Source organism: Dipteris shenzhenensis, chromosome 8 (assembly GCF_047967505.1).
Source record: "Dipteris shenzhenensis isolate YYH24624 ecotype China chromosome 8, Dip_SZ_1.0, whole genome shotgun sequence".
NCBI classification, from domain to species: Eukaryota; Viridiplantae; Streptophyta; class Polypodiopsida; order Gleicheniales; family Dipteridaceae; genus Dipteris; species Dipteris shenzhenensis.
In genome coordinates, this window is record NC_141603.1 from 58,187,223 (window position 1) to 58,210,711 (window position 23,489).

A 23,489-nucleotide genomic window follows, 5' to 3' on the forward strand; every position below is an offset into this window, starting at 1 on the left:
TTATCAGTCACATCTTTTGCTGCCCTATTGAAGTCTTCTCCGGCTGGCTTTTTATACTCTTCCTTCCTGTTGCCCTTGAAGCCAGATACTCTTCCCTACATCAATTGATAGGCAGTGTTGGCAACCTCAATAAGATGTGACATGTTGGTAACTTCGGTCTTGATACAATAGTCATGCAACTCAGACGGCAAACCACAGCAATACTTTTCCACTTGCACCTTGAGAGAAACAGTCCTGTAAGACTCAACAGGTAACAAGGCATTCCAAAATTTAGTGGTATACTCATCCAAATTGCGGCATCCTTCCACATTCAACTTATGCCACTGGGTCATTACTTCAACTTCAAAAGTTGAAGTTAACCAATGGGCTGCAAATAACCTTTTGAAGCCAACCCAAGTAGTTGGTGCTTTCCCCTGCATCACAATGTTAGACCACCACTGCAAAGCATTTCCTTTCAAGAATGTGGCAGCTTTTCGGATCTTTGAAGATTCATAAAAGATCCCTCCCATAAATGCAGTATCAAACTGCTGAATGAATGTCAAGGCTTTGGACCTATCACTGTGCCCATGAAAAGGTTCAAATTTCACAGATGAGCCACCTTCTTTATAATCTTTTATGCAGGTACGGGCATCCAAACCATCATATACAGGGGCCTGCAAGAAAGGAACCTGATGTCCCTGAGGCATTACTCCTGAAGGATGTGCACTACCACCGGTAGGAAGAAGAAGGGCTTGCTGCCCTTGCTGCATTAACATGGCATTATTAATCATTCCAGGGGCTGCCATCAATCCTCCCTACATCCCTGGCTGCATACCAAGGTTCCCATACATGGGGTTCTGCAGGGCAAACATGTCAACATCCATATTCTCCTCAGCTTCTGCCACCATAGCATGAAAAATTGACCCACCACCAAAGAAAGATGGTTGTGCCAATTGAGGGCCTACATCTGCCTGCATCTATGTAACATTTTGGGAATTGTTCCCATTATTTCCGTTGTTTCCTTGCACCACAGGTGCAAGCGGCACTGGCTCCAAAGGTAAAGGAGGTGGCATGGGTGGTAGCTCCTGTGGCAAAGGTGGCTGAAATTCAGATGCTACCTGTGGCATCTGAGTCTGCACCTGCATCGTAGTCAACTGTACCATCTGGGCCATATTCTGTGTCAACTGATTTAACACGTGCATCATATTATTCATCTGGGCCTGCATACCTGCTAGGCCATCATCTGGATAAGGCATAAAATCATTATGTTGCTCAGCAACATCTTGGTACCCATCCTCGGGCTACATGCTACCTTGTGGATCCTGATTATTCTGGTCCATGTTATCCAAAAGACTAGAGCTATACTATAAGTTTCTAGCAATTAGGCTTCTCTGCCCAAGCTCAGCCAAGGCTCTCCTCAACAGTATGATGGAGATGTCCCGGCAACGGAACCCTGAAACCGGAGTGCTTGTTCGGTTTACAAGGGTATTTTATCCGTAGTAGTCAAATCCTATCTCACTTTCTCACAAATAAAATTCAACCACCAACTTACTCCATAATATCCATAGATTGCACTGAAAACTTAAAAACACAGGTGAGGCTAGATTGCCCTTGCTCAACAACACACAGCACACCAGATTGGCCCCAAAATCCTTGTTGGCGTCCCTTTCGGTATTTCTTTTTATTTAATTGGACAGTTCAATACATAGAACACTACCCGCAGGTAAATTCCAATAACCTCAGATCCAGCCTAGACCCGCAAACAAACTTGTTGCCCGAATTGGGCCCTGTGGGTGCCAAAACTAGAGCAATCAATCAGTCCTCATCATAGGACAGGCCAAGCATAGCCAATACAGCATCCAAAAACCAATTTCCTGGTTAGCAACATAACCAATCCCAGCACAAGAACAATCCACCTCAACCTGAGGGACAAATCCACAACAGAATCCAATCTGTATCGACGAAATAGCATGCATATACACAATCCACACTGCTAGACCAGCATCTATGATCACAAACCAGCCCGGTTACCTCCAGAAGTGAACTTGAAATCAATCTTGTAGCCCACAGATGAAATCGTCTATACCAAAGTGCTCCCAAACTGAGAAAATTAGCGTAAATTTGAAGTTGCCCTGCTGAAATCTGCCCAAAAACTCTGCAAGATGATGCACCCAGCTTCTTTTTATTGCTACCTGCTCTCCTAGATGCGAAATACAGCAGCACACAACTTGCACACTGCCCTGGCAAATCGCCCTGCACTCAGAACTGCCTGGGTGCTGACAAATATGCGAAACTCTGCTTGGAAGTGATGAAACACAGCAAACAGGGTGCGAATTCCAGCAAAATCACTGCATGGCAGCCACCAGTAGATGCAATCGAACCTCCCCCAGCCTGTAGTCCCCCAGCCTGTAGTCAGCAGCAAACCGGTGTGGAGCAGCCCGGAGAAGTTCTGGGAATGAAATCGCACGTCCTTCCTGCTGAAAACTGACAAAAATCTGCATACTGGCTGGCTGAAGAGCGTGGGCACCTATCCGTAGCACGAGCTCTTCTATTTCGGGTTCCTGACTGCCAATTATGTGCCTCTGCTGAAAATAGTATTTATAATTCATAGAAAGCAAGTGACATTAAACCACTCTTTTGTGTCACATATTAAATGCTTGGGCCTAGTCCTTGACCCACAATTAATTTTACTAGCACATGGCACCTTGCACATTTAATTTTCATGCACTTGTTGATGGAATTTCACCACCAAATTTAATTTCCCTATATTAAATGTGATCCTGCTCAGTATTATCACGTCCTTGTGACACTGGGCATGCGAACTTGCCTGTCATCGGCATCCAAGAAGTGGGATAAGAGGGAGGGTGAAGCGTCTTCATAATCGCAGGTGTGGTTGGCGGCTTTCTTACTGGCATCCATTGCAGGAAGATGAGGAAAAGAAGGGGATGGGGGGGGAGGGAAAAAAAGGCTGCTGGTAACGCTTGATCAAAGATCCTGAGGCACACAGAGAGCAGCTTGCTGTCCCACCTTAGATGATCCCTCTGTTTCTTCAATCAGAGAACACCTAATGCTCTGATACCAGGTAAACAAAGGACGTGCGAAAGCGAAGTAATGAACACCAGATAAAAGAGAGTCAGTGCACAGAGAGGGCCTGAAATACTGCTGTTATAACCAGCCCCAATCAGCTTGTGAATGAAGCATCATATGCAAAAAGCGACACTGGATTTGGAATTAGCACATCGAAACTAGTCTAGGGGGACTATCTCCTTAAAACGCGGAACAGACTGCTTTTTGCTTTTCGTGGCTTTTGTGATTTTTGTGCTTTTTGTGCTTTTTGGTCTCAGCGAAAAAGCACACTATTTTTAGCATGATTGCTTTTTGGGTGGACACTATTCTGGGAACTCGAATCTATAAATAAAGACATTAATTTTGGAGCAATTAAAAGCAAGAAAGCTATGAAAAGGTCACGTATATTTACTTTACTCTATTTCCAGGAAAAGCGAAGCTTGCAAAAGTAGCCTTGGGTTATTTATGGCAAAAGGAACACTCTATTCTCGGTAAAAGCAGAGCCAGATATCCATTATTTAAGAAGCCAGGGCGCCCTCACTCTTAGCAAAGAGCCAGTTGCCTCTTTCAGTTCACATATTCTCAGCCTCCCTGCCATCGCCTTGCTCAGTTGTGCCGGTGCTGCCATCACCTGCCAACATAGATTTGCATCTCTCCCTGCTTTGCCTTGCTTTGCTCAACCCAGTGCAGCCTTGAAGAAATTCACATATCTTTCCTATATCCTTCCTCTGCCCAGTTCGCACCTCTTTCCTGCGTCTCTTGCCCTCTTGATGAGTAGATAGGATCTCTTGTATCGGTATCTGTCGAGTAGAGGTATGACGTGGGGGTGGACCAGGTCTATGTGTGCGGTGGATCGTGAGAGACATATCAGTAGTACGACTAGAGCGATGTCCCTCAAGAAGGGAGATCGGTCGAGCCTGGATAGTATGGGCAACAGGCCTCTAATGTCATCTCTAGTCAGCATGGAGCTCAAAGATCACCGCAACAACTGGGTTAGAGTGACCCGGTACGACCTCAAGTGTGAAGACGTCAGTAACATGTCACTGTCTCCTATCTGTTTGATCTGCTGTGGTCGCTCCCTGCTGTTGTCTCGTATGTCGTAGGAGCATGTCTCTATGTCTCCTCATCTCTAGGAGATAGAGACCAATATTGACCTGGTCATAGAAATGGATCAAATGTGTGAGTGGGCCAAAACCAGAGCCCTCTAGAAAGAGGCAATGATATTATCCATGTATCTCATAGTAGACTGGGCAAATGCTCCTCTGTCTTGATCATCCCTGTGGTACATAGTCTACAGAGCCGTCTCTCTCTGGGGATTGTTGTTGCTCTCCTTGCCTCACTCTCAAGCTGGTGTGATGAGACCCGCATTTGTCCGATGGCAGTCCTCAAGGCATGTGATACCCGCCGATCCTCAAGGTACTGTGGTCTGGTGATGAAACCGTCCTCACATATCCTCAGGAAGTGATCACGATAGAAGCGAGTTTTGGTAGGAAGCTCTTGGGCTTCGATCCAGACTCAGGATATGTGTAGCTGGAGGAGATCTAACCGTATGATACGGTTAATCTCATCTCGTGAAGGGAGTAGTGAAGGAGGGGCATCTAGATTGTACTGAAAAGAAGGCAGTCGATCAATATGTATACCATGTCTAGTAAGCCAAAGGGATACTCGTGCATACCATCTTGTGGTGTCACCATGCTCTGCTAGTTGCATGGAGGAGACTAGTGCTCTGCTCAGGAGTTGCCATCTAGGTAGACTGTGAACTTTGTGAAGGAAGGTAACAATCTAAAAGAGGGCATCTATCTGTAACGGTGCCATAGCAAACTCGGCCTGAATGATCTGGTGGGGAACTGAGGGCTTACTCCGAATCATCCTCGAGCCCATGATGGCCTGAAGTCGCTCAAATCTGGTCCACTCTGCCGCTGAAATATCACACGCCCAGAAAGGTGCTGCATACATGGCAATCGGTCTGACTAGGGTATCAAAAAGCCAGCCCTTCGTAGGTGGGTCCTGGAAATGTGCCTGGAAACATCGTCTCTCTAGTCGTGCCAGAGCTCCGTGTTCTCGAGTGAGCCGAGCTCTAGTGGCTTGAGTCATCTTGAAAAGTGGTCCTATGAACACTGCTCTGAGATATGTATAGGAATGTACTCTCTCAACTGGTTGTCCTTGGTATAGGAAGGGGCTGGTGGGCTGTGACAATCTCAATAGTGCAACAGGGGAGGTATTGAAGACCATAATCTTGGTCTTCGCAAGATTAACAGATAGATCCCGCTCGAGGCAAAACTCCTCTAGTGCATCCAGGTGTCTCTGTAAGCCCTCTGCTGAAGATGATATGCATATAACATGATCTGTATCATCAGGTTAGCCAAAGGTGATCCCACGCTGCCAAATTGGTCAATGAAAGAAGTGATCTCGTCGATGTAGAGGCCAAAGAGAGTCGATGAGAGTGGGCAGCCCTGCTTAACTCCGATAGTACTTTCTATCTACCTTGTCAAACGTCATGGGGCGCGAACTCTACCTCAAACAGACTCATACAGGCTCATGACCCCCCAAATAATACTCTCTAGTATCTGCATCTCCTGCAATCGTCTAATCAAATGAGAGCGTGGGACGGTGTCAAAAGCCTTCCTGAAATCCACAAAGCAAGCATAGACCTTCTGACGTCGTGATCTCGCCTCCTGAATGACTGCTCTAAAAGTGAAAATGTGATCTAGGGTCGAATGCTGTCTACGCAAGCCAGCGTGTCTGATGGCTCGTAGACCGTGTGCCTCAGTGTAGGTGCTGAGTTGTCTCTCTAGAACCGACCCATATATTTTGGCCAAGGTATGGCCGGTAGTTCTCTGGGGCCATGGGGTCTCTTGCCTTGTGTATGGGCACAATGGTGGTGCTCCAATTGGGTGGGAAACCATTGCATACAGCATGGTTAAACATCTGTGCTAGAATCGGTGCTAGTACTACATGTCCATGTGCAAAGTGCTCTGTCCGCAGCCCGTCATGATCCTGTGCTCTCTGGTTATGAAGCCGGCCAAGTGCTTCACATACATTCTTTGTAGTGAACAACTGACAGATGGTGGGGCGAGGAATGGACAACATATCAGGTGGAGCTTGATGCAGTATGTCATATAGTGAACATGCATATGTATGCCAAGTCTCTAGATCTGTGAAAGGGATAGGTAACTTTCCCTCAGACAATAAGCTCCACCCAAATTGGGATCACCTCCACGAAAAGAACATATCACCTCCTCTAGTCTGTGTGCCGTAAAGGTCCGCCGCTTATGACGGGTCATGCATCGCGGAGTCTGCTGTGCCTCCGGTGTCGACATGTGGCCTAGGGCACGTTGGTGTATCAAATGAGAACTCAGCTCTTTGCACTCATCATCAAACCAGGGGTGCTGCAGCGTAGTCCCAGTACGAGCATGTGTAAGTGTAAAAGATCTGGTGGTGGGAAAGGAGCTAGTGGCAGCCTCATGTATCATTGTGACAAGGGCATTTGATGCGCGGCCAAGGTCTGTCACTGTACAGAGCATATCAAATCCTTGGATGAGGTGGCTGTCATAGACATGGTCAAGTGCATGATCAAATTGGACATGTGTATGGGGCTGTATGTGCGGGGCTGCTTGTGGGGTTGGTGTGGTACCAAAGACAGTAAAAGATAAATAGGAATGGTCAACACATAAAAGTCCTGAACTTGTGACATAATTGAGAGAGGTCCCATCAAGTAGTCAACTATACTACTCCCCCCACCATGTGGGAAGCATGTAAGTCCTCTAGATTGTGGCCAACGGGTGATCCCATTATAAATGGTGAGATCATGTATTGCCCCCATGTCCAGAAGGTGGTGACCATACCCTGTGACAGGTGCATGTGCATCATCTGATTGTCTCAGCCTCCCAAGTTCAGCCATATAAGGCTCAGGTACAATGACAAAGTCATTGTCAAAGTCTAACAGTCCCACTTGCCTGTCAGTAGTGCGGGCATTGAAATCCCCCTAGAGTAGGACATCACCTTGTTTGGAAAACTCCACAATATCGGCATATAGTGTCTCGTATGGGCTATGGTCCTCTGTAGTAACCTGACATGCGTAGGACGATGTATCTGGTTGGGAAGTAGCACACCACAATGAAAAGCTGGCAAGTACTCAGCAGGCTGATTCTGATTCACATGACGGGGATATTCTTGTCCTAATAGGTATGATTGGACTTATTCTAGTCTTACAAAGGTATATTCTTGTCCTAATAGGTGACGGGCTTGTGCAAATGGGCATGTTTGCATGGAGGTGTTGAGCCCATCAGCAAGCTAGGCTCACAGGCCAGACAACACAGGCGCGGCAGCACAGAGTAGCATGCGCGCAAGTGTTAGCTCGCGAGACACAGGTGAGTGGTCGTGCAGGTGTAGGGTCGTGAGGCCAAGGGCCAGCTCCAGCCAGATAGTCGTGCTGGTGCCTGAGAGAGAGAGGGTGGTCGCGCAGGTGTGAGAGAGAGAGAGAGAGAGAGAGAGAGAGAGAGAGAGAGAGAGAGAGAGGGAGAGAGAGTTTATTAAAGTCTATGGAAGACCATAAAAGGCCTATGAGACTGAAGTGAATCCAGTACAATGCACTAGGCGGGTGTGGTCTCAAAACGGACCAACAATCCCACAACATAACAGAACAGAAAAAATAATAATATCACAAAGGATAGAACTATCCATGTACATCCATATGTCTCGGATATCAATGATCCTGAGGGGTCGGACGGTAGTGCAGAAAGGCCGTGATGGAGGGCTGTCCTCTAGCAGTCTGTCGTCGCTAAAGTCGGTGGGAGATGACTCGGCGTCGAGCTAGTGCCACGGTGACCCCAGTCGGGCGGGTCTCAGAACTAGGGAAGAGGGAAGGTATGTCCCAGGCGCAGAAACGTAAATCAGTCCGTTGTCTCGTTTGGCGAGGCTCTGGCTCTCGATCACGTCCATGACGCTTGATCGACTGGGGTGCCGGATCTGGTAGCTGGAAGAAATCGATGATGGGCCTCTGAAGAGGGTCCGTCTGGGACAGTTGGTCACGCAACTGAGCACGCAGGAGTGTGTCCCGATATCGGGTCATTTGATGTAGGAAGGTGGCGAGACATTGCTGGTCTGGGTAAAGTAGGAGCTGAGTAAGAGGTCCAAACCTGTCGCGGAAGAGGCAGTGGTATCGACCTCGAATGGCGTAGTAGATGGGGCATTTGGTAGTGAAATGCTCCTCTAAATCTCGTGTAGGTCACATAAGGTACAGATGCGACTCTCTCGTGGAATGCCCTCTGCTTGTCCGCTCTCGATGTGTAGTCAGTGTGAGGAAACCCTGAATTGACTAAGAGAAATCCGTAGTGCATGAGGCAGATGTAGCTGTATGTATCCTGGTGGAATGATGAATCCCTCTGGTGAGATCTGGAGGCAATGTTTGCAGTAAAACTCGAGCTTCATTGGAAGCTCAGGGGGGGCCAACCATGTCCTAAAGGTGTGTAGCTGTAGTAGATCCTGACAGATGATCTGGTTGACCTCTTGGTCAGTGGGGGAGGCACGAGTGGATGGGGCATCGAGGTTGTACTGGAAAGGAGGCAATCGGTCGATGTCGAGGCCTAAATGTGAGAACCACTTGCAAACCCGGCTATACCAACCCCTCTGGTCTCCCTCAGAAGATAGAGCCATAGAGGAGGATAGTGCCAGCCAGGGTATTCGGAGGCGACCATCGGATGACAAGCCATACTCTCTGATCCTGTGAAGATATGTGATAATCTGGAAGGCGGCGTCAAGTTGTAAAGGTGAAGCACCGAGCTTAGCTTGGATAATCTAATGAGGAACATATGGTTTACTGCGGATCATTCGAGCAATCAGGAGTATTTGAAGGCGCTCTACGCTCGTCCGCTCCGTGTTTGAGAGATCAGGGCCCCAAAATGGGCTACCATATATGCTTGCTGGGCGGACCAAGGAGTCGAAAAGAAGAGCCTTGGTTCGTAGATCCTGAAAATGTGAATGATAGCACTGCCTCTCTAGTCGGGCAAGTGAGGCATATCCTCTGCTAAGGCGGGCTTGCATAGTTGGACGCATAGTGAAAATAGGACCTGAAAAAATGACACCCAGGTAAGTATAGGAGCTGACAATCTCTACCAAATCCCCATCGAAGAAGAATAGCTCCTTGTCCATAGCAGCCCGTGAGGTATTGAAGATCATAACCTTGGTTTTCCCAAGGTTGACCTTCAAATCATGAGTATCACAAAAGCTCTGGAGTAGCATCTAGGTGCTGTTGAAGACGAGAACAAGACGATGTCATCGGCATATAAGAGGATCTGAATGGTAGCCTCTGCAAGGGAGCACCCTGTGCCGCCTAGTGTCCTGATGGTAGTCTCGAGCTCATCAATGTAGAGGCCAAATAGGGTTGGTGATAGAGGACAACCTTGTTTGACCCCTATGGTGCTCGTGATCTCCTTTGTCCAGCTGGAACCAATGCGGACATGTCCTGTCACCCTCTTGCCTCCTGTGTCTGCCCTCCTCGATGATGCCTCTAAGTGTGAGGATATGGTCATATGTTGAGATCCATCCTGAAACCTGCCTGTCCAGTAGCTCGGAATCTCAGTGCCTCTGCAATGGCTCTGACCTCTCCATCTAGAACCGATGCGTAGATCTTGGACATAACATGTCCAATCATGATAGTCCTGTAATCCCCTGGGTCCATGGGATCTCCTGCTTTATGGATAGGTGTAATAGTATGAAGGGTCTAGGCCTTAGGGAAACCTTTGCAGATTGCTTCATTAAATAGCTTTGCAAGGATCGGAGCGAGAGTTTTAATGCCATAGGCAATAAACTCAGTGCAAAGCCCCTCGTGGTCCTTAGCTCGGCCATTATGAAGTTTGAGTGCTACATGGGTAACCCCTTTGGGTGAGAAGAGGGTGCACGAGGTGGGGCGGGGAGTGGTGGAGAGGTCTGGGGATGGTTGATTGGGAATGTCATAGAGTGTGTGGGCGTATGAGTGCCAAAGGGAGGTGTCTCTGAGAGGTGTGGAGGAGCGATGCTCTAAAAACTTCCTCCAGAAATCCTTGGAGTTACTACTAAATAGAGTGTTCAGTAGTGCTTTCTCATTCTGGCAAAGGAAAGCTTGCTTTTTACGGCGAACTAAGCGACGATACTCCCTGGTCAAGTTAGGGTCGGTGCGAGTATTCGGTTGGGTCGTGAGTTTGAGTGTGTGGCGTAAAGCCCTGCACTCATTGTCATACCAACTGTTACAAGGTACCGAACCAACGGGAGGGGGACGTGTGGATCGTGTGGTGTATGGAAAAATGTGGTGGGCTGCATCCTGGAGAGAGCTAGTGATGAAAGTGGCTCGATGATCTAAGGAGGGTATGGTATCTATGTGGCGAAGGAGGGAGGATAGGTGTGTGGTGTAATCGGATGAGAGCCGAGTTGACATTCAGGGATGGGTCAGAGATTACATCCCAATGTGAAACGAGTACTTTCAAAAAGTTTATCAAAAAAGAATGGGGACATGTGTGTACTATTGATAACGATTTGGTGAGTGAGAATACATTTAAAGAATATATCCAGAAAGGTTTGGGACACATTCTTAGGAAACACTTGAGTATTGAGGGGACATTGGATGCATTACTTATGATTTGGAACCAATTAACTACATTGAGTCCATTAGTATGTGAAACTCTTAGACCAATGGAGAGAGATTTTAGAATGTTTTGCAGAAATTACTTGCAGAAATTACTTGCAGAGACTGACTAAGAAAAAGAAACTACAAATTAAAGTGGTCAAAGTGGATGTCGGAGTAGGTAGTATAGATGAGTGTGTGGCGAGTGGTGGCTCTGGAGGTAAGAAGCTGAAAGAAGAGATAGGTGTGGTCAGCCCACGGCAGGGTTGGTGGGATACAAAAGTCAGTGATCTGTGAGGCTAAAGCAGGAGATCCCATGATATAATCAACAATGTTGGCGCCTCCTCCATGTGGAAAGCAGGTGAAGCTACTGGACATTGGCCATCTATCCATCCCATTGTAGATGATCAACTCATGTATGCGTCCCAGGTCTAGGAAGGCATGACCATATGCAGTAATGGGAGCTCGTCCATCTGCTGAGGAACGGGATAGCCTCGAGTCCTCAGTATCCAACTCAGGTAGCATGATAGAGTTGGAGTGAAAATCCAAAAATGATGTCTGTCGAATCCCTGTCTTGGCGTTGAAGTTCCCTACAAGGAGGACCTCTCCGTGTCTAGAAAAATCCAGGATGTCTGGGTACAATATTGAGTATGGAGATGCCTCTGCCTCCTCGCGTACCATGCATGCAAAGTGTGACGTCTCTGGGGGGAAGTAGTAGACTGCTATAAAGAGGTCACAAGCTGACTGATGCCGCAGGCGAAGCCAAAGGAAACGTGCATGGGGATCACGTCGGATGATAGAAATGGAGCTGAGTAGTACTGAACGGAAAAGGACAGCAACCTCGCCTGAGCCACGTACACCTCCCGTATCTCTAGTCTCCTTGCGGTATGCTGATTCCCAAGTATATCTGCTGATGGGTGGTAAAGGACGCTCTAGACTCTGGTTGTGTCTCGGTGTAAAATATGATATCTTGTCCCGTGTAAGACTCTGAAAAGTTCCCCAGCTCTGACCATAAGGTACCATTACAGCTCCATATAGTGCATGCCAAGGGTACTATGTACTGAGTCTCATAGGCCATGTATCCCTATTTGGTATCTCAGTCAGGTAGCTCTGTCGGTGCTGTAGGGGGTTGGCGGCAAGGGCCAACTAACAATCTGCCATCATGAACAACTGCCCATTTCCCCTCCTTGTGGGTCTCATCCCGCTGTTGCTGGAGGAGGGTATGTCTCTCTGCAACCTGTAGTGGGGTGAGATCCTCATCCATGAATATTGTAGGGTGATCCCGGAGAGTAGACCGCTGTTGCCGAGCGGCTAAACGGGCCTGCGTATCGTGAAATCGAATAAGCAGAGGCTGAGGGCGTGTAAGGTCTCTCCCTGTACGCCATGCATGCTCGATACCATGGTCAGCGATCCCTAGAGTGGAGGTCAAATAGGTGATGGCATCCGCCAGTGGTGTGGAATCTGTACGCAGAATCCCACATACTCAAATATTGAGGGCCTTACTAGCCCTCTGCTGCTGCTCTGCGATGGTTGCTGAGACAGTGACCTTTGGTGATTTCTTCACCACATCAACCCAACATGATGTCCTCAATAGCAGTCTGGATAGTAGCAATCTGCTCCATCTCGGGTGAAGGACGTGGGGTGGCAGTAACTGTAGCTGTGAGGGATGTAACCTCGTGGCGTAACTGTAGGATCTCCTAGCTCATGTGCTGGATGATCTGCGTCTGCTCCTGGTCCCGGTCTCGTAATCGGTGAAGCTCCATGAAGATGTAATCTATGATCTCCTGCGAGATCCTGGGAGATGCGAATTGTGGTATGGCATAAGACTAGGGGAGAGCTGGTGGCTGGAATTGGGATCCCATATTGGTAGCATATGCCGATGGAGTGGAGAAGGGCTGTTGGGTAAGAGGCGGGGGGGACATGAGAGCTGTCTGGAATGGTGGGGACTGTGCAGAGAGAGGTGAACTAAGAATCTCATTGGTATAGGATGTACCGGAGCTAGCAGTAGGTGGGGTGTTAATATCCATAGGCTGAGGCTTAATGGGTTTGCTGTCCACCTCAAGGCCGCTACAGGAAGTCCTCTTTGTAATTTCCCCTATCACTGGTTTCGGGGAGGGTTAAGCAGGCTCCTTGCCTTTGTCTTTTGTCATTCCACTCTTAATTTTTATCCATTTCCAATGCCAATGTAAACATCCAATGTGGAGGGATCGAAGGTAGTCAACAGTAGAGCATAGGCGCAGGCAGCAAATGGATGCGAACTGTAAGCAGCAATAGCACGAGGCAGCGACAGGCAGCTGTGCGATGGCGAGGCCAGGCAGCAAGCACGTCAAGGGTGAGCAGTACTGAGTGCAGCTGAATGGCGGGGCAGCTGAATGACAGGGCAGGGCGGCAGCTGAATGGTTGGGTGGCGGCGAGGGTGGCAGCTGAATGGCTGGGTGGCAGCAAGGGCGACAGCTTGGCGGAGCAGGACGGCAACTGATGGGCCCAAGGCGGCAGCTGAATGGTGGGGGCGGAGCAGGGAGGGTGGCGCGAGCAGCAGGGTGGCGAGGGCAGCTGAATGGCGGGGGCGGAGCAGGGAGGGGCGAAGCAGCAGGGTGGCGAGCAGCAGGGGGTGGGGAGCAGCAAAGAGAGAGAGATCTGATACAATGGGCATTATGATGGTGGTCTCAAAGCGGACCATCCCAACCGTGTCTACCGAAAAGAAAAGGACGGCGTGTCTAGTCCTGATACAAAAAACCCATGTGTCTATCCTCAGATGATACAAAAATGGCACAGAGTGGCATCAAAAAAGGAACGATGGTGATACAAAAGGCGGTCGTTAGAGGCCAATCATCGAGGGGCTGTTAGGTGGGATGCTGAAAAAAGTCCTGCAATAGATGATTGGCTTTTGACGTTGCGCTGCTTGGTGGTGATCAAGCATCGAGGGCGGCGGGGGGCTCTGTGGTGATTGATCGCAATAGTGACCCTCGTAGGGTAAGCTGAGAGCATGGAAGGGAGGTCGTGGACCCAAATGTGGGAGTTTGGCCACTGGGCGTAGCTGCCTTAACGTGGGCTTGCACTCATGTCCGTGTTGTCCGCTCGACTGAAGAGGGAGAGTGTCGTGCAACTTAAGGAAATTAGTGATCATCTGCTGAGTGGCGTCGGGTTGTGTGGACTTGGCTCGTTGCCATGCTCGGAGTAATGCATCTCGGTGTTGGGTCATCTCATGGAGGAAGGTTGCGAGGCATCTCTAGCCTGGGAACTGTAGGGTGTGTGAGAGGGGGCCAAAACCATCATGGAGGAGGGAGTGGTATCGGCCTCTGATGGCATAGTATATAGGGCAATGGAGGGTAAAATGCTCCTCCGACTCGATCTCCTTTAAATCGCAGAGTACACATATGCGGCTCTCTCGTGGGATACCCTTTGTGCACCCGCTCTCAATCCGTAGTCTGTGTGTTGAGACCCTGAACTGGCCTTAGAGTTTCAGAGCGCATGCGGTAGATGGATCTGTGTGTAGCCCGATGGGACAATGAAGCCCTCTTGTGAGATTTGAAGGCAGTGTTGGCGGTAGAAATCAAGCTTCACAGGGAGCTCATCGGGAAACCATATTCTGAGAAAGTGGAGCAGGTTCTCCCTGATGATCTGGTGGACTTCCTGGTCAGTGGGAGAGGAATGGGATGGTGGAGCATCGAGACTGCACTGAAAAGGAGGCAACCTGTCCATGTCGAGGCCTAGCTGGGTGAGCTAGTCGAGGCGGCTGTACCAACACCATTGATCTCCATTGGCGGATAATGCCATGGATGAGGAAAGGGCTAGCCAAGGTTGTCGGAGACGGCTGTCAGAGGAGACAAAGTTCCTGACCCTTTGGAGATATGTGATAACCTGGAAGGTTGCGTCTAGCTGCAACAGTGAGGCGCCGAACTCCGCCAATATGATTTGATGAGGTACAGATGGTTTGCTGCGGATCATCCGAGCAAACATCAATATTTGGAGGTGCTCAACCTGTGCTCACTCTGCATTAGAGAGGTATGGCCCCCAACATGGGCTGCTATACATGCTTGTTGGGCGGACCAGAGTCTCAAAGAGAAGAGACTTGGTTTGTGGATCGTGAAAGTGGGAGTGGTAGCACTCTCTCTCTAGCCTGGCAAGTGCTACATAGCCTCTTCTGATCTGAGCCTCCATGAGCGGGCGCATTGTGAAGATCGGTTTGGAGAAAAGGACTCCTAGATAGGTGTAGGATCCCACTATCTCAACTGGATTGCTGGTGGAGAGGAATTGCTCGCAATGCATGGCAGGTCGAGAGGTGTTGAGGATCATTACCTTGGTTTTCCCAAGGTTGACCTTCAAATCATGGATATCACAAAAGACCCGAAGCGCATCCAGGTGTCATTGAAGGACAACAGTGGATGATGAGAGCAGCACTATGTTGTCCGCGTACAAAAGAATTTGGATGGTGGCCTCAACAAGAGAGCAGCTTGTACCTCCGGGTGTCTTGATGGTGGACTCGAGCTCGTCAATGTAGAGATCGAACAAGGTCGGTGACAAGGGGCAGCCCTATTTCACTCCTATTGTGCTCGTGATTTCCATGGTCCACCTAGTGTCGATCCGAACCTGGCTCGTCACACTCTCATAGAGAGCCAGTACTGCCCAAATGATCTCCTGGTCATAGCCCAACTATTGTAACTGTCTGATGAGGCGAGCACTGGAAACCGTGTCGAATGCTTTGTGGAAGTCCACAAAGTAGCAATATACCCTCTGCTTTCTGTGTTTGGCCTCTCAATAATGCCCTGGAGTGTAAGGATATGATTGAGTGTCGAGTGGTCTGTCTTGAAGTTGGCTTGTCCAATTGCACTGAGCTATCTTGCCTGGCGCTGACCTCGCCGTCCAAAACCGATGCACAGATCTTGGACATAACATGTCCAATCATGATGGTCCTGTAGTTCCTGGGGTCCATGGGATCTCTTGCTTTGTGGATGGGTGTAATGGTGTTCATGGTCCTGGCACACAACTTCATTAAATAGCTTTGCCAAGATGGGGGCTAGAGTTTTGATGCCATAGGCAATAAAGTAGAGAAGGGCTCCAATCGCTCTAATGGTCGCTCACCTCTTGTCGGAAGCCCCATGAGAACTTCAAACTATCAGGCAATTGCTTGAATGTTGCGTCCAACAGCTCTCCACACATTCTATAGTGAAGAGAAAGGCCTTCGAAGCTACCTATGGAACTCTCTACTACGCTCATGCTAGTCATCTAGAGTCTCCAATTTGTTAAACCCACCCCCCACCCCCCCCCCCCCCCCCCCCCCCCCCCGACCCAAGACTCCATCGGTAGAACGGATTGAGCAACTGCGCGGCAGAAGGATGCTCTCGGTCTCACCTCGGTGGGATTAAGGATCCCTAGCGTTGAACCCCTAATGTCGAGACATACCCATAGAGCTCACCTAGGGACCAGGGAGCCATGCAAAGTCACACTGGACAACAAATAGGTTTCAAATGATGTGCACTCATCACTTATGCCACCATGCTTAGCAATCGAAGGTTCCCAATCGATGAGAAAATGGCTTGGGAGAACCTGCCCACATTTGGCTATTTGTTGTACGAATAGCTTGTGCTTCTACAATAGAAGTCCATCCATTTGACCTAGCAAAGTTGGTTGTAACTTGTCAAAGAACAGACTTCCTGGGACCATAGGCTTGTGAGCCATGGAACGTGTACTTGTTCCAAGAAATGAGGTGTAAACTCATGATGAAGTGAAGTGTGATCTGATAGTTGCTTGCTTGGGGTTGAGGAAGATGCAGAAGGCTAACAATTGGCATCCTTGCGGAAGTGTTTGTTTGTGGGTTTAGAGGGTGATGTGGTATTATAATTGCGATCCCGAATCAACTGATTTAGGCTGCTGCTGCTAGAGGAAGTCAAGGCTCTCATCAGCCACCATCCTGTTGTCTCAACCTACAAAAGCCTGCAGTACACTAATGTCTCCGCTTTGCCAAGCATGCTATGACATCCCAAGGAAGCTCCCAACAAGGTGGAGACTACAAGATAAGTGGAAAGGGGAACTTTTGGGAGGACCTCCGCCATTGCTTTGTAAAAGGCTGTAGATTCTCATGCTTTAGATGCTAATGGTGCATTCCGTGATCAACTAGGACTAGATATCTCCACGATGCTTGATAAACTATGGGTTCATCTTCTAGAGTATGTGAGCAACATTGCTTTCATTGTCGGACCCATCAATTAATTCAGCATTCCTTTTTGTCATCAATGACATTGTCAATCAACACCATATCAAATTGCACGCATGTTCTCTCTTCATCATCTGTGCTAAAATGTCATCATCAAAGCAATTGTTTGTTGGAAAACACAACACCACTCGTGTAGAATATAGCGCAGCTAATGCAACATATATTAACTGAGAAAACAAGACATAAACGCGGTAGGTTTTGCCAAAGCACATCACTCACATCTTGCTTCAGAGTGGGCATGTAGATGATTGAGGTAAGGTCCACCATGCATCCATATGCTGCACCTTCTGGCTGAGGATCTCCTCCAAACTTACACTTGCCTCTTGTCGGGCTTCAGTAGCTGCTCATGGGAGCCCTGCTACTCACTATGCACAGGGAATCATGTTTCTCTTCATTCTGATTATGATCTGCTCACATGAGAGCTCCAACCAGTCAGTGCACGAGACTGATCTTACTGCCCACAAATGGGCAGATTGACAGACTCGGCCTATCCAGTCTGTGTATTTAATGGACAGTAGAGCTGACTGAACTGCCTCTGTCAACCTGTCCCAGGCCAATTAAAGGCCCTACAAAGCAGGCACCTTTGTGCTGGTCCTATTCCAGCTCATCTGCTCTATACCAGGGCCTTTGGTGAGGCCTGTTTCAGCCCCGAGCCAGCCCCAGATCTAGACATGAAGTCATCCCAATGTACTGACCAGGTTGGCCCGATGGGTTGCCCTAAAACGAACTCAAGAAGGATGTACTGTTGCTGATTGTCCATTTTTAAAACTTGATTGCTTGTAGCTTTGAAACTGCCAGTGTAATGATTTTGCTTATGATTATATATTTTTGTGTGCCTAAATTAGAGGTGTTTAAACCCTTTTTTCATTTCTGGGCTTGCTTCAAATTCTTGTTATACTATTTCTTTTGCCCAATGCTACTTTTTTTGCCCAATGCAGAACATGAATTGTGCAGAACTGATGGAGCAAACCCTTCGAAGGGAGAAGGCTTATATGCCTGAGAAGCAGAGAAGGAGCAAGTCAAAGACAAGGCCGCTTGGGGATGGAAAAACGCCTGACATATTTGAGGAATGGGTTTCGTTCGACTCAGAAGTGGAGATGTTTTGGTCTCAAGTTGGACCAAAGCTTGCGCAGGTTGAGTGCAAAAGTTATCCAAGAAGAGGTGTGGTCCATTGCGTGATCACTGAAGAGACAGACATAAGGTCCTGTTTTGCTTCATGCATAGCCGAGCCAGTTACATTTGCTGTTAGATGTGGGCTCCAAGAGCAGCTGGCCTTATGTTCAGCGTCTTCTGTAGGCACAAGCAATGCAGATGTGGGGGGTTTTACCACAGTACATTGTCCATCACTAGAAGAGGAAGATGTGCACAGCTCTGATGGAGAGAGTTCTAGTGGGAACAGTACTGATGGAGATGATTGCCCTCATGATTATGAACTGAAGGACGAAGTGATTCCAGTGGAGGTGAAGACTCCTTGGCAGGTGTATCTGTGCAGGAATACTAGTGTGTGCAAATGATGTCCTCTCAGCGGAAGGCTAAAGTTCGCAATGCTTTGTCGCAGACATACTTGTATATGGTGTTGGAGGAATCACAGTACGGTATCTTGACAACCAAAAATAGGTCGGTATTCTTAAGGCAAAGTTTTGATGGAACATTGAAGCGATTGGAAGCTTCGCGCACGATCTGTTATGATGATTCCATTGGGATTAGGAAATGTTTTTTATTCATGCTGATGAAGGCCAAGGAGGCTGATGTATGCCCACTTTCTCAAACGTGGACAACCCAAGAGGGTGAAAAGTGGGTTCCCCCACAGAGGGGCAAAAGACAATCTCCCTTTACAAGAGAAAAAATGCAGGAGGTAGCAAAGAAGAGGAAGCAACACCGGTCATCAAGAGGAAGGACAACAGGTAGAGGTGAAACCAGTGGGAGGACAACAAGAGAGGATCTTCAGATTTTTTTGGATGAGAACATTGTACGGCTAATAGATGAAGATGCCGTTGAGCATGTAAGTTCAAAAGTCAATACATCAGAAGAAGAAGAATGGCTTGTTTGGGCAAAGTCTCTCAAACAAGTTGATTTGGGATACTTGCACTTACACAAGGTAGTAAAAAAATCAAAAAGGTGCACTGTCTGGAAAGGAGAAGTCCAAGGTTTGAAAGCTGCTATTAAAATATATGATTTAAGTGAGAGTTTAGATGAACTGCCAACTTTCTATAGGGAATTTTGCATGTATGAGAAGTTGGACAGCCTTCAAGGGTCGACGATCCCTTATCTTATTGACCATGGCTTAGTTTGGGAGGGATTTCTAGGATTTTTGGCAATGTCATGGGTGGGACTGGAGGTAGTAGTAGAAAAGCTGTCCAAAAAGGAGAAAGGACGTTTGGTGTCAGGATTGGCATGCCTCCATGGCTTGGGAGTTGTACATGGAGATTTGTGTCGCTCAAATGTGCTTCGTGTAGTAGACGAGGCAATTTTGTTTTCATTGACTTTGAAAATAGTAGGGTTGCTGATTCAAAAGAAGAAATGGAGGAGGAGTTGCAAGAGCTCCAAGCTATGTTAGGCTTGTAGTGCTTGGATTTTCATATGTATAGAATAGAGACATGTTTACAGCTAGTAGATACTTGAAGAATGTAATAGTTTGAAACATTTGAAACATATAGCATTTTAAGATACAATTGAAGGGTGGCTTTACAAAATTTAAATATTGCCAATGGATGCCCAATAATCTACTTCTGTTTATATTGTAGTGTGCTTTTAATTTGAACTGTTTGTCATGTGATGAAGGATGAAAGATAAGATATGGTGATTTGGCTCCCAAGAAAATGTTTTTTGGGTTGCTTTTTTCTAATGAAATTAAGCCATGCTAAAAAAACAAAAAGTTTTATAAAAAGCCAGTGATCTTTGCCTATGTAGCAGAATTACAATCCCTAACCATGAGAGGAGTTAGCTTTTCCTTTTAAGTGTGAGAATCTCCAGCTCGAGCCTTTCTTCTCCCAAGCATTTTTCTTCATTCTCTTCAGCTACTCGTGCAAGCTTCACTTTTCCCTCACCATACCCTTATGGTGGCACATTGATACCCTCCATTGCTTCCGTGAAGAAGGCCATGCCTTTGTTGTGGCTGGCTTCCCTACCCACCCCCTCTCTAGCTCTTAGCCAAAATCGCCTCTCACTTTTCCTTCCATGACTCTCGTCCTTCCTACAATTGCCCTCGTTGCATATCCCATCGCCATCACACGCTCGACGGAAGGCATGCACACGCTCTTCTCTGATACACGTCTACCATTGTTCTGCAGCAAGCTCTCTACTCCACCACACGATTGGGGTCCTAAGAAAGAGAAATGAAGCAAACTGCTTGTCGAAGGAGGCTTCGGCAGTGGCCTTGAATCGGATTGATGTTATTAAGATACGATCATGAACATGAAGACAGAGGCAAGGCAAGAAGCTTAATGCTGGCTTTATGCCCAACTGATGCATTTGCCATCCAAAACATGCAGCCATACTAACCAAACTTCTAACAATGGTCATCCGAGATGTGGAAGCAAAGGTCTCGTCATAATCAATTCCTTTCTGTTGTGCATAACCCTTTGCAACCAAAAGCGCCTTGTACCTATCATTGGTACCATCTGCCTTCCGCTTAAGCTTGAAGACCCACTTGGTGCCAATGGCCTTCTTACCTGCAGGCAAATCCACCACATCCCAAGTATTATGTTGCTCAATGGAGGTGAGCTCCTCCTGCATGGCCTGCATCCAATGCACATTAGCTTGTGCATCCTCAACACAATCAAGCTCCTCCTGCGTACCCAACCAAGCTAACTGAACAAAGTGTCACTCCCTTGTCTCATGTGAACTAGGACGAGTTCTACTAGGTAATGGTGCAGAGAGCTTACTCTCCTAGAGTGTAGTATGCAGCCAACGAGGCACTTGACGTGCTTCTTGCAAATCTAAAAGTTCTTGATCAACTGCATACTCCACTTCCTGTGCATCAAGAGGCTTAGGAAGTAGGCTGAATGGAGGCATCTGGCCCATTAATATGCGGCTACAAACTCTGATTTTGAGCATGTATGTTAGCATCATCAACTATAATGGGTAAGAGACCCTCAAATACATCATGAGATTCTTTGGCCTGCTGTATTTCAAATTCAGCAAGGGGCTGAACTGAGTGTTCATATAAAATGACATCTCTACTGACAAAAATCCTGTGTGTCGCAGAATTATAGAGATGGTAACCCTTCCTCTCTTTGCTGTAGCCCACAGAAATGCATCTGACCGCCTTAGCATCCAACTTGCCTCTCAATTCTTACGGCACATGTGCATAGGCCAAGCAACCAAAGACACGAAAATAATCCACTGTGGGCTTCCTGCTATGCCATGTCTGAAACAGTGTCATATTCTTTAAGGCTTTAGTGGAGCATCTATTTAGAACATGTGTGGAGCACATGATAGCCTCCACCCGAAACTTATGAGGCAGCTATTTCGCTTTTAACATACACCGTGCCATCTCCATGAGTGTTCTATTCTTGCGCTCACCCATCCCATTTTGATGAGGAGTGTATAGTGTTGCATACTGCTTGAACAATGCCATGATCCAATGAAATCGCAGCAAGTGCTTTTGACATATACTCCCCTCCCCTATCAAATCTAAGAGTCGGCAACTTGCAACCACATTCATTTTCGACCATGAGAACAAAATGTCGAAACTTGGTAAAAACATCGGACTTGGCCTTCAAAACGTAGATCCAGGCATGTCTTGAGAAGTCATCAATAAACATGACAAAGAACCAATGGCCTCGCAATGCTTGTGTCCTCATAGGCCCACAAACATCACTATGAACAAGCTGCAATTTTCGAACAGCCTGAATAGCCCCATCCTTTTTAAAGGCTTGCTTGTGGATCTTACCAAGTATGCAACCCTCACACATATGCTTTGGGGGAGTCTCTAAATTAAGGCAAGGCATCCCCCAATTTCAACTTACTAAGTGCCAAGAGGTTGCCAAGAGGTTTTTGATCTGCACTTGCTTTGCCACTTGTTGATGGCTACTTTGAATGAGCCCTTGCTTGAAAACCACCAACGTTAGCATTCCCTTTAGGCTTAAACTTGGAAATAAAAGCCTTTTTACCACCACGTTGCGCCATGTTCTTGCACGTATGCTCCTACCCATTGTTCCTACTGCACATTCGCCACTGCCTTATACATTAATAATTCTAACAAGGGGGAGCAAGAAGGTGGTGGAGAGGGGTAGGCAAGCAAGGCGGGGGACTGGTCAGCAATGAGGAGCAGCTGCAACAACATCGAGATTTAAATTACACTTACGTGTTTAAGACGTTAAGCTTAATTCTCACACAAGGGTGGTATGAAAAATAAGAAGGTTCAAAGGTTACTTTGCTTCGTTCGCATGTATGAAATAAATAATTGAAAATGCATTTAGAGAGTCTTACCAAATGTAATTAGGAAACTTAGACAATCGCCCCAAGTTGCTCTAGAGTCAAGAAAATTGGTTCAAATTGAGAGATGTAAGCTTAGAAATCTTGGATTGGCTTATTTGAAAGAGCATTGAGTTACATATATAAATATAAGGGTTTCAAATCTTCATGCAAATCATTCCTTTTGCGTAAATTTCTAGCTCTCATGTGTTCTTGAAAACGAACGAAAGTTGTTTAGTAAGTTTGCCCTACGTGAAGCATATTGCTACTATGGAAACCTGTAAATAATGTAAACTACTTGGGTTGTATGAATATGACTACGAGGCTGCAAGCTATGGAGAGGTTTCTTTCTGAGATGCCTAAACCATGTTTACTAATAAGGCTTTAAATTAGACCATCTATTAGGACCTTTCTAAAATCACAAAGATTATTCAAATTTGATATTGCCATAAAATCCAATCTATCTCTGAAACTATCTTCTACTTTTAGCAGCTATTTGTGACTTCACTCAGTCCATCAGTTTGTGGATAAAAGGAAGAAGAAAAACTCAAGTCAGTGCCGTTTTCAAATAGATCGTGCCAGAAATTGCTAGTAAACTTGGACTCTCTATCTAACACAATTGACTTGGGCATACCATGCAGCCTAAGGATGTCAGTGGGCTGCCTCTTGTGCTTTTAGTTGCTTCCTGCAGGGGATGAGATGAGCTTGCTTGCTGAATCGGTCAACCACCATCCATATCATATCATGACTGGTGTTGGTGTGGGGAATCCTTGCGATGAAGTCCATGGCAATATGTTCCCAAGGCCGATCTGGAATAGGTAAAGGCTGAAGTAAACCTCTGGACTTTCCTCTATCATACTCTACTTTTTGGCAAGACAGGCAAGTAGAGATATAAGGAGTCATATCTTTTTCATGTGAGACCAACATAATTACTTTCCCATGGCTTAAAAAGTGGCAATTACACCTCTATGACCAGCATATATCCATCACGGATTTGATACTCTAGGTGAATGTCTCTGCCTATTAATGAAGCCCAGATGTGAGAGAAGTTTGGATCATCCTCATAGAACTCTTTGAGCAATGTAAGCAAGTCACGGTAAGTGGTAAACATATGATGAACCCTAGGTCTATGAGAAAGCGCATCAACTATTACATTCCCCGTTCCTAGTGTATACTGAACTTGGAAATGGAAGGATTGCAAGAAGTTTGACGAAC

General features: G+C 47.0%; 1 protein-coding gene across 7 annotated transcripts in view; it reads left to right on the forward strand.

The window, feature by feature from the left end:
• The window catches only part of LOC147899744 (uncharacterized), a 33,161-nt gene extending 13,626 nt beyond the window's left edge, over positions 1-19,535 (forward strand). For 6 of the 7 annotated variants that reach the window (XM_087377814.1, XM_087377812.1, XM_087377816.1 and 3 more), the window contains one exon: positions 17,795-19,535. In XM_087377814.1, the coding sequence (XP_087233940.1) occupies positions 17,795-18,370 (576 nt within the window). In that variant the 3' untranslated portion in view covers positions 18,371-19,535. The remainder of the gene's footprint in view (positions 1-17,794) is intronic. The other variant, XM_087377815.1, reaches the window with a different exon arrangement.
• Positions 19,536-23,489: the final 3,954 nt, after the last annotated feature.